Source organism: Agelaius phoeniceus, chromosome 1, assembly GCF_051311805.1.
Source record: "Agelaius phoeniceus isolate bAgePho1 chromosome 1, bAgePho1.hap1, whole genome shotgun sequence".
NCBI lineage: Eukaryota > Metazoa > Chordata > Aves > Passeriformes > Icteridae > Agelaius > Agelaius phoeniceus.
In genome coordinates, this window is record NC_135265.1 from 32,662,535 (window position 1) to 32,674,564 (window position 12,030).

The 12,030-nt window shown below is 40.2% G+C and overlaps 1 protein-coding gene across 1 annotated transcript in view; it reads right to left on the minus strand.

Moving 5' to 3' along the window:
* Positions 1–12,030, minus strand: part of RAPGEF5 (Rap guanine nucleotide exchange factor 5) — a 157,100-nt gene that overhangs the window by 128,766 nt on the left and 16,304 nt on the right. Inside the window, exon 2 of the mRNA XM_077175973.1 lies at positions 91–141. Within this exon, the coding sequence (XP_077032088.1) occupies positions 91–141 (51 nt within the window). The remainder of the gene's footprint in view (positions 1–90; positions 142–12,030) is intronic.

Consider the following 12,030-nt stretch of genomic DNA (forward strand, 5'->3'; position numbering starts at 1 on the left):
CAAAGCTGTGAATAAGTAGTTAAACTGAAGCAGAAGCATTCCTTGCATGTTGTTTGATGAAACAGAATTATACAGAAGGTTCACAAGTACCTTATTGGAAGGAGTTTCCAAATAGGGATTTGAAATTCTTCTGGACAGGGTCTGTAAAATAATAAGTAGACTGTTAGTTTTGTTATGGTTTTTGCATGGAAAAAAATAAAGTAGCTGCAATCTAGTCTTTTAGCTATTGAAATCTAAATAAAAAGAATTTATCAAGTCATCTGAATAGTCTAACATACGTCTTCAAATAATAATTGTTTCACATCAGGAAAAAGGTAAACTCAGTTCTGTGTTTTCTATTACAGTTATTCTTGATCGAGAAAAGAATATGAACAATAAGATGGCAAAGCCTATAGATAACACACAATTATTGGGTCAGGAAACATCAAAAATGACAGTGAAGAATCTCAAGATAAGCCTAAAAAATACTGGGTGAAAAGACAATTTAATGATGAGCTCAACATTGAAATCAGCATGTACTAGAGGGAGAAAATGTAATTGCACATACTTTTAAAGCAAACTTTATCAATTCAGTAAAGACACCTCAGGGTCACAGAACCCTTCTCAAAGAAGACCACTCTTCTAAATGAAATTCTTAACTGTAGTTAAAAGAAATTAGGATAAATGGTGAATAAAATTGTGACCAGCAGGGAGGTAACTAATGTAGATCAGCGTTATCTCTGCAGTGCCACACGTTGCACTGGTACCAGCATCTCAAGAAATGAATGCTCCAATGTTAGAGGGGACTCAGACAGTAACAGTAGTAGGAGTAACAAAGGATTTTGATAAATTTTAATATGAGAAAAGACAAAAAAGACGGTGATTATTTACCTTACAAAGGAGAGATTACAAGAGACATAATGTAATTATGCAGTATGGCACAAAGAAAAGACTAATTTTCTGTGCTCTACTTGACATTACATGAAAATAACTGATCACTCAATGAAATTAGAGAGGATTCATATTTGAGGAGACAGAAAGGAAAATCAACAAGTCTTCACAGCAGGGAAATGCAAATGCCAAAATCTTACCACTGATCAATAAAGACTGGGATTTAAAATTATAAAATTCACATTGAACAAGAACTCTGAAAGGCAGAGACAGGATAAACATCTCCACAAGAACCAGGTTAACCCACTCTTACTCACCATGATCCTTCCATATATTGTCTCTATTAAAAGACAAGATATTGTCTATACTGATGCTTACTTGCAACTTCTATCTTACTACAAGCCACTCAAGACACAAATAAACACTGCCTAAAATAAGCCTGGAAATGGAAAAGAAGACGTTGTAGAGGTGCACTGGCACTACAACAGGAAGATCATGTGGTGCTCCCTCACATTATTCCAACTTCTAAGCAGCATAATTAATTCCTTGTTTTAAGAAGGATCTAATTCTCACTTGGTATATTTCAATCATAAAAGAACCCCATCGTTCACATGCTGTAAGAATTACAGAATCCATATTTCAGTAACACCACCTGCTTTTTCCTCCCTGTATTCTTGTTCCTGTATTTTTAGAAAGGGAAGGGACAAGGAACCACAGAAGCATCTATCGCTGTTTACCCTTCCATGCTCATCACAAACCTTAGTGTAGTTCCATGCATTACAGCAGCTCCATATGGAAATACTGCAACATATAAGCCTAATTTCCCTCTCCTGTGCCCAACAGAGATGCTGGAAGAGCGCAACACTGCTTCGGATCCCACTCACTCTTCCTAGCCGGCATGTCATTAACACCTCGCTTCTGCAGCAGCCCTACATACCACCACTTCTCTTGGTTCCTGTCCAAGTCTTTCATTCCACAAGCCTCTCTCACTGCAGCAACACAGTCAAAGTTTATACATTGATTTCCCTGCTCTCTGCTCCTTTCCCAGGCTGGCACTGACAGAGGACAGGGAGGGTCACCCAGGGAGAACAGTGGTACTGCAGTGTGCACTTACATGACAGCATAAGATGAAGCTCAGCAAAAAGGACAAATTTGGTTGCCTTCTACAACAGGGTTGCAGTGGTGATGGATAAGAGGAGAGAGACTGACATCATCTACCTGCACTTGTGCTAAACATTTCATACTATCCCATGCATATCCTTTTCACTAAAATGGAGAGACATGGATTTGACAGATGGACTACTCAGTGGATAAGGAAACGGATCCACTCAAAGAGTTGTGGTCATTGGTTTGATGGCTGTGCTTGATCACCAGTGATGAGTGGCGTCCCTCAGGGACCATATTATTTAACATCCTCATGTTAGCATGGGAATGTGGACAGTGGGATTGAGTGCACCCTCAGTAAGTCTGGCGTGACTGATACTCTAGAGGGAAGGCATTCATTCCAGAGAGACCTAGAGAGGCTTGAGAGCTGGGCCTGTGCAGTCCTCCTGTATTTCAACAAGGCCAAGTGTTAGGTCTTGTGCCTGGATTGGGGTAATCCCAAACATGGACACAGGCTGGGTGATGAGTGGATTGAAACCAGCCCTGTGGAGAAGGACTTGGGGGTGTTGGTGGATGAAAAACTGGACAGGACCCAACTGTATCCTGGGCTGCATCAAAAAAAGGAGGAGCAGCAAGCTGAGGGTGGTGATTCTGCACATCTACTCCACTTTTGTGAGACCCCCACCTGGAGTACTGCATCCATTTGTCAGCTTCCCAGCATAATAAAAATGGGAGATCTGCTGGAGGAAGTCTAGAGGGGGGCCACTAAGTTGATCATGAGAATGGAGCACGTCTCCCATGGAGACAAGCTGAGAGAGTTGGGGTTGTTCAGCCTGGAGAAAAGAACACTCCAGGGAGATCTTGTAGTATCTTCCAGTATCTAAAGGGGGCCAACGGGAAGGACATAGATGGACTTTTAATCAGGGAGTGTAGTGAAAGGACACGACAGGTAATAATTTTAAACTGAAATAGGGTAAATTTAGATTAAATATTAGGAAGAAATTCTTAGGAGTCTGCAAAAAGTATCTGATGATGAAAACCAGTAGAGAAAAAAACCCCAAATTTCTAGTTTATCCTTCAGACCACAAAGTGGTAGCTCTGGTGCACAGAGAAGACAGGAGGAATTCACAGCCCTGAAAAGGGACAAGGGAGGAACAGGACAATGGCTTTTCAGTGGCAGCCTGGGCCCATATCAATGTGGAGCAAAGATGAAACTTTGGAGAGACCATGAGAGCACATTTAGCCTGCCATGCACCCAACCACCCAAAATTTCTAAAAGCATAAGAAAGTAGAAACTGGAAAGGAGAAAGTAGAACAAAACAGAAAGTGGCTTTCTGGAATAGAAAAAATGATCTTTCATGTTGATGCTAGTGCAGCCTGTGTAATGTTGAAACACTCGCTGCAGTTAGGCTGAAATTAACACAGAAATTTAGGATTTTTATGTCCTAGCTACCATGATAGATCCTGTTTTCTTTTCTTATTTTTTTTTTTAAACTTACCTCAATAAATATTAGGTACTGAGCACACTCTATTAGCAGACTGCTTTGGCTGTTGGGGACAAACTGGGCAGTTGCCTACAGGAAAGGAAGAGGTACTGGATAAGTGGTCCAGCCCATCTTCAAAGACCCCAACTTTTGGGTGGTTCTGTTGGAGAAGCACACTGCTCCCTGAAGGTATCTGGTAAATATAGGCTGCTCTCCCAAAATTATTCTGACACACACACCAATTGAAAATACATTTGCAAATCACTCTAAGAATGAGCCAAAATGTGCTTTTAAAGGAAATTAATTAGTCATCAGGCAAACAGCTCATCTCTCACAAAAACTACCTTGGAACAGTTAATGATGCCCACGCCAAGTGCTGCTTTCTAGCTGCTGCCACCCTGGCATCCCCATGTGCTCCTCACCAGCTTGAGGAGAAGCTTTGCCAAGCCCCATGTCAGGGAGAGGACAGGGCTATGGCAGCACGTGTCGTGGTGGGACAGAAGACCACATGTGCAGGAGATCCAGAGCACTGGGTGTCCTCCAGAAGGGCTGTCCCATCACACATGAGTAGGTGTGCATAGGCAGCTTATTTTCCCTGCTGGGGATGCAGGAACAAGGAGGCAGGGACGGGCCCTGTGGGCTGGACGATCCAGAGTCTGAACTATGAACATGGCAAAGGGATGGCATCATCCTAGCTTGGGAACACAACCTGCATGTGACAGGAGAGGACAGCTGGGACAGGAGGCCCAGAGAAAGTTTTGGAATAGGTCTGCTAGTATCAAATCTGAATACACCACAGAAAATTTAGTCTGAAATTGGGAAACATTATAAAGGAGTTTACCATGGTATGTAAAATCACTAAAATCACCAGGAGTAGAGTAATGACATGAAAAAAATGGGAGGATTAAAATAAAGTGAACAGCAAGTAATAGAAACAACCAGAAGGAAATATTTATCTAAAATCTATATGGTCAGCTTATAGAACTATAAGCCAAAGAATTAAATATGACAGGTAGAGTTTTAGAAGCAGAGGCTAATTTAATGACTAATCCTACTATGCAAAGTCTATACCTAAGTTTAAATTGTTATTGCTTCAACTGTACATTTATTTTTAACACAAGCTAAGAACTTCTGACATTATTTAAAGTTAAGCATGTGAAGATATCAATGATACTATTTTAATATATTGGCACAAACTGATTTTTTTGAGGTTTGGAAAGAAATTACCCTACAACATACTACACAAAAAGTATACTAATGGCTCCATCAGAAAGAACAAGCTGTATCTTACTGTAAAATGCTGACTTAGTTCCTTCATTGGGAGAGCATTGAACTGGGTCCACTACAGCAACTCCCTGTGCATTTACTACAACATGGTTAATGTTCTGTTCAAGGGCTAATGCTACTGTAGAGCATGGATTTAGTCATATCTTTTGGAGATACATTTGAATTTACTCCTTATTTTTAGACCTGGGATTTTGCTTTGGCCCCATCTCAGCTTGGGAGAATGATTTGCCTACAAGTTGCTTGTGCTTCGCCTCCTGCCCAAGCTGTTCCAACAACTGCTGATATCTCTGCCATTGCCAGCACTGCAGTCACAGTAGCATCAGCAATGCTCTGTACATCTGCTAGCAATTTAATCACCAGCATGCTCAGAAAGAAACAGAGTAAAAGTGCTTCGAGCTCCAGTTCAAGTGCTTTCCTCAGCTGGGATTTAGTGCAGTGGTAGCAGCCAGCAACCTGTCTACACTACAAGTCATAATGTAACACCTCAAAAGAGGCTATAGAAATTGTAGGGAAATAATAATTTCAAATATGGAACAAAAATGTTTTGCCTTTCTTCTAAGAGCATCTGATACTCATGCGCAGTTAGCGAGAAAAAAAGACAAAAATGGGAAGGAAGGATTTCTATTTTAGTCAGGATTATTCCTTTTACTAAATCTTCTAAAGTGGGATTTATTTTTAAACTAACAGAAATGAGGAAAGGCAGAATCATGGCTTTTCTTCCCCAGTAAATTGTTCAAGCTTTCACTCCAGATTTTTCAAATATCTAGGTTTTTAACTGGTTGTGTTTCCAAAATATGAGCATAATATTCCATGCTTTGGAATTTGCAATGTGCAATCAAAGCTTACCTGCTTTCAGTTTACAACACACTCATCAATATTTATCTGTTTGATCAGAGCTTAATTTGCAAACATGCCCATGATCAACTGCATGCTGCTGGGCAGTTCTAGAAACATTTTTGTTATGCACAAATATAACAAAACAATTGTTTATAATTTCAGGGCACTGTCAGTATGTACCTAAAGAATTTAGTGTAATACTCGTGCATTTCAAACTGGATTACTCAATATAGTTAAAATTAAGCAAATGCTTCAGTGTTGTTATTTCCTAAATATAAATAGCCTGAACAAAAAATCATCTCATTTTGATATGCACATGGTGTAGCACAGACTACCTGGTAATGAGATCATTTCTATTCCCTGACAGGGGGATTTCTGCAACTACTCAACACCTGAATCCTAAATTGGCTAATGTGATCACAAAGGAAATTATATATTCAGACACACATCCAAAAAGAATTCAAGCATCCAAACCTAAAATACACTTTCACAAGTACTCATGCTGGAAACTTCCCACATTCCAACCATGAGAGCGTATGGAAAAGGATCACAAATAAAACTGAATACAAATTCACTCTCAAAAACAATAATCTGCTTGTACTTTTCTCTCCAATGATCATTCAGCTCTAAGAATACAGTGGCTCAGGAAAAATTTTAAAAATCCACCAGAGGCATTTACTTAATTTCTCTCAGGCTTCTCTCCCACTCCACGCACAAATCAAAAAGTAATTATTTGAGTCCCAACCAGATTTTGTTCTCTTGTTATGAACCATGACAATGATAATGCCATAAAAGTGACAGAAACCACTGCAACTGTTAGAACTGATAAAACCTATGGGGTTTTTTTATCAAAAAGATTTGCTGGAGTTGCTAAAAGCAAGAAGCTACAATAATGAGAGAGTTTCCACTCTAGCCCTGATCCGAACACAAATCCTGAAGCAAAGCTGGGCTGTACCTGCCTGGCACACCCTTCTCAACCTGCAACACAAGAAGGCAGTCATTTCTGCAGGAGTAAATGCCCATTTATTCCCAGTGCTTACTCGTGCCAGGCAGGGAGTGGGGGAAGGGAGCAAAAAATTACTGAACAATATGATTTAACACTTTGCCACCTTTGAATTTTTTGCATTTGATATCACCTGCTACTGTCTAAATGATAGTTGTTTCAAGCAGAAGTAAGATATGGGTGTTGTGTTCAGTAGAGGAAATGCTACTGTTGTTTGAAGGTGGCTGGATATAGGGAGTGTTGTCATGAATCCCAATCCGTTTCCATGTGGCAACAGATTTTTTCTTGTTGCTAAGGCACAGCAAGCAGAGTTGGTTGGGAAGCTAGCTGACTTTCAGTGGATATCATTCATATGAAATCATAGAATATGCCTGACTTTCTGCCAATAATATTTGTAACAAACAACCTTCCCCCACTGCTCCACTTGAAACCCACTGTCAGAATTCACGGGTAATGAAGAATAACCAACGTGACAGTTCTCTGCATTAATATTTATTTAAGATTAAATAGAAAATCCTTTATAAAGGATCTTTTTTATAAAGGAAAGATCTTCTCCTGATCATTTTAAACTTCATACACTTAGGTGTAGCATAAAAAGGTCAAAAAGCTGTAAAAAGAAAAATCTGTGTTCAGCAGAGCTTGCAATTTAGGGTTCCCAGATGAGCCTGAAGAGCTCTCTGGAGAAACCCAAATGAGTCACTAATGAAAGAAAACCAAGGAGGTATTGTCATCTGTTTTCTGTAGAAAAAGAACTTAGAAAATAAGTTATTTCATGAAGGGGAAACCCACAACCCATGGTTCGTTCTCACTTCCTCCAAAACAGAAAGAAATGTGAGAAGAAAATGGATGCTCTTTATAAAGACAAGCAGTGCTCTTTATGTTTAAAGACTTATTTCTGAGTCAGTGACAGTTAGGAAAGCTATGCATTTAGAAGCATTTCTTTATTTTCCAGTACCTAGCAAACTAAATATGGCTGAATGGGTTTGTGCTTCAAACAAAACTAATTTTTACTTTATCTGGCATAAACCATCCACTTTCAAAGCCGCTGGAGCCTAGCAAGGAGTGTAATTTAGTGTCCAAGAGCAAAATTTATTTTCAATGTCCTTTTCTATTCCTAAAAGAAGTTAATTAAAGAAAAGAATAGCAGAGAAGACAATATGGCAGGGCTGGCTGGTTTCTCTCCTCCCTTTTCCTCAGTCCTACCACGGCAAAAAGCCCAGGATAAATCCAGCTTCAGGAAGGCACCAACACAGGCTCCTCCATCTGTATCCTGTGCCTCAAACAAAGCTGCAGCATCCTGACACCCACCTGGATTGAGGGAAAGGGAAGAGTGGTGAGCCAGCAGAAGGGGGTACCTTGGTTAGGAACTTTATGTGACTAAAGAAAGGAGACAGCCGCCCTCCTGCTAATAATGAGTTCCATGATCAGATTCAGTACCCTGAAATGAAGCTGCTGACAAGCAGGTCATGTCCTCTCTACACCTCCTGCTTCAGCTTCCCATTCCTGCCACTCTTCTCCTTTGTGCTTCCACACCTGTCCATGAAGCCACGTCCTGAACCAAGTCAAAGGGCCAATGGCTTTGAATAGGCTCATTAAACAGAGATTCATTTCAACAGAGATGGTTTCCCTTGGGGGGGTCACTGGGGAGCCACACAAACACAATCCCCAGCAAGGCAGCAGCGGGGGCACAGGCGAGGCTGTGGGACAAGGAGGGAGGCAGGCAGGGACAGCTGTGCTCAGAGGAAGCATTTGTTTATGCTACATTAAAACTATCCAAGGAATGATGGCATAAAGCACATCTAATAAATCCTTTTTATGTTGACAGAGCAGAGACACTGCTTTGTCAACATAAAAAGGAAGTTAACTACGCTTGCAAAAAATGACAATACAAAATTCAAGGGTGTCAGCATGGGGAACTTCACCATGTGAACTCCATGTTCACATAAATGCATCAGCTGAAGAAAACACAATACCCATGTCATCTACAACTGTAGACTGCCTGGGCATAGTTTGTAATACAGAAAGAGAGTTTAAACAAGATTTCTCTTTCTTATAAAGAGAGAATGGACATTTTCAACTCATATGCTAATACAATGTTTGCAGTGAGATTTCATTAAATATGAAAAGAAAGAATTAGAATTTTACTGCTTTTTATCACACTTTATATAACATTAAAATATGCAGAGTACACTTAATTGTCTATTCATGTTCCTTCCTTAACTAAACTTTATTGCAGCATTTGTGCTCTCATTTGCCAGTTTGACCATACATTTCCTAATGCTACCTTAGAAAATTCCCAGTGCATTTCATTCTTCCTGGCTGTCAGCAACATTTCACAGGAAAGCAGTACTCTCCCTTTCTTCCAGTAAAAAATAGGCACTGTACAGACTGTCACCATAAACATTTAACAATATTGCTGTACTGCATATTTTTTTAAAACTTAGCACCTAATAAATACAGTAGATGTTTTTTGTCATCTACCCTTGTGTCCCTGGCCAACAGCATCTGGTCTGGTTTTGATCTGGAGGGCAACACATAGGAGTAGATGGGTTGGGTGGTTCAACGATTGCTAAAAATTTTTGTAGCAGCTAATATTTCTAATGATGTAAGTTATAATTTGATAATACACTACTTGGAGCATTCAAAAGAATGTACACTGGATGTTTCACACTACAGTTAATGTTCCCAGTGACAGGTCACTGCTAATTTTCAGATAAATCTAAATGAAGACACCAACAAAACAGTTAAAAGAGAGATCAGGAGTAGGAAAACGCAGATTGTCTGCATTCTTAAAAGCTTTTCAAAGTACCTCTGTTGACATGTTTCTTGTGTTGTCAGCAAAATAACTTCTCATGACACATTTCCAAATGAAAAAAAAAGCAGCAAAGGCATTCTGAAAGCCAGGAAGCCTTACTTACAAGCATGCATTAGTAAAAAGAAATTTATGCGGAAAATTGTGTGTCAAAAACAAGAATAAATGCTCAGATTATAAAATCTTCTTCCTGCGGTTTTTGTAACTTTACCAGACAGCATCCTGCACAATTTCTCTGGCTTTGAATTTTGTCCTGCACAGAGCAGGGTTTGGATCAAACAATCTCCTGGAGTTCCCTTAGCACCCAAATATTTCTGTAATTGTCTCTGGCTCCATCACTCCCAGACAATTCAATTCTGCTAGTCCAACTGGCTGTACCAGGCAAGGGAGAAAAAGCTCTATGGAGCTTCAGGGCAACCAGAAGTACATTTCTAGGTACATTCTGCATTTAAAAAGAGGCTCCTAAAATCACACATTTTCATGTTAGCCTTCCACCAAAACTTTTCCCTGTCACATCACCCACTGTGCCAGGTCTCAGTTGCTGAGGTACCCCAGCTGTCAACATCACTGCAGATAATAGTGGTGCCAGAACCTGACCTTCAGCAAGCCACATTTCTCAGAGATGGAATATAATAAAAATTTTAAAGCAGACAATCAGTTAAGTGATTCATCTTGCCTGTCACTACCAACCACCCACCACGTAGGTGTAAGTTCAAACGTTCCCTCTCTGGTGTCAGGCAAAACCAGCATGGCTGGGTACTTGATTTTTGCCAGCACAGGCTCAGGAGCCTTCAGATGAACTGCCCCCATAACCCAGCTGCAAGAATGCTCACCTCTGCCACAAGAACTCTAGCAAACAGCAGAAGGGCAAAAATATCCAAGATTGCTGCAGCTATTTCAGTGAATGCAGATGCAGGAACAAAACCCCAAATATTAGCAAATAGTCAGCAAATCAGCTGTGAACGATGACGACAAATGGCTAAAAATGTCAATATAGAGTGCATATATTATTGAATAAGAAAATCCATTAAAATCTTAATTCATTCAGAAGCAATTTGTAATTAAAGACACACTTTTATAGTTTTCAATAACTAAAGGATCTTTAATATTTCAAGTACAAAAAGTCAAAATTAAAATTCTGTGCTCTGATTATGATTTATGAAAATACCTCCCAGTAAATTGCATTAGCTTACTGTTCGAAAAATGCCTGTCTTTCTGACAACTTTTTAAAGTTTTCTTTTAATAGGTTGCACACAGATTGTCCATGATTGTGTGTACAAGTGCACAAAGGTATGTTTTTAATGTCCCTATAATTTTATGTCCCTGCTCCCAGAGAGCCCTGCTTTTACCACTGCCTGCACAAGAAGGTAGGTCATCCAGTAATTTCCCAACCCTTTTTCCTTCTAGGAGAGCAGTTACTCCTTCCTGGTACAAGACATTCAAACTATTTCCTCTTTGTTTCTTGAAACTGATTTTCTGATTTTACAAATGGCCCACTGGGAAAAGCACCAGACTGTTCAGTGTACCTCAGTTTTATTCCTGAACATGGTGTGGTCACCACCTTCAGTGAGGCATTTCCCTTCCCATGCAATGGGAACGACCATGAGCAGGCTCTGGAAGCACTTTGATACCCACAGGTAAAAATCTGCAACCAGCTAAGGGCTAGAAGCTCACAAGCTCTCCTCCACGTACCCAGGGCAGCCCCACTCCAAGTTCAAATACCTATAGGACATTTAAAACACAACAAATCTAGAGTAAAACTGCCAACTTCTGCTTTTCTTGCTTCCGAGGTTCTCTGAGAGCAGGAGCAGCCTTGAGGGTGGGTGAACAAGCTCTGCTTAAAGAATTTTGCATTACAGCCTTAACAGTTTGAGGATCTGCAGCGCTGTGGTTTGTGTTGGCAGCGCTCCGTTACGTGACCTCTTGGGAACAATAATAGTTTCACTGACAGTAGCTCTTGGCACAAACCAGTGCCAACCTACTATGAACCAGAGAGTGGGAGTTCTTAACCACTTCCAGAAGAACAGCTGTAATTTACTTTTTTGTAGGGGAAAACTATTAAAGCATAACTACTTCAGTTTCATGAAGCAGCCAAAGCCTTGCTGTACAGAGAGCCGAAAAGCACTCAATACGCAAAGAAAGAATAAAGCTTTCCCTTAGATCACACAAGTAATTTTTTGGCAAAATAGATCAGGAACTCCTCAAGTGCTCTTGGCAAAGCCTCAGAAAGACTTGGAACTGGCTACCAGCACCTTCAAACAGTCTGCAGAATGAGATCTACTAACTCTGATCACCTTTCAAATCTTTAGTCTGGCCATTAAAGCAGGAAAAAATGAAAACTCAAGTGCAAACCACTCCAAAGGGAGGTTTGTCACATCTGAGATGGGAAGGGACCTGAGAAACACAGCAGCTCAAAAATATCTGAATTTTTCAATGTAGCAGAAACCACTGCATGTCTATCATTCAATCCCAACTGCTTGGCACATAAGGCAACGTGGAAAGCAGTGTGCAATAACTGCTAGATATGGAATATGATTCGAACATGAAGAGTCTAGAATACATGAGCAACCACTAAAAGCTGCTAAGGTAAATTTAGCTCTCACCAGACTGAGAGGTTACAGAATCAGAAAATA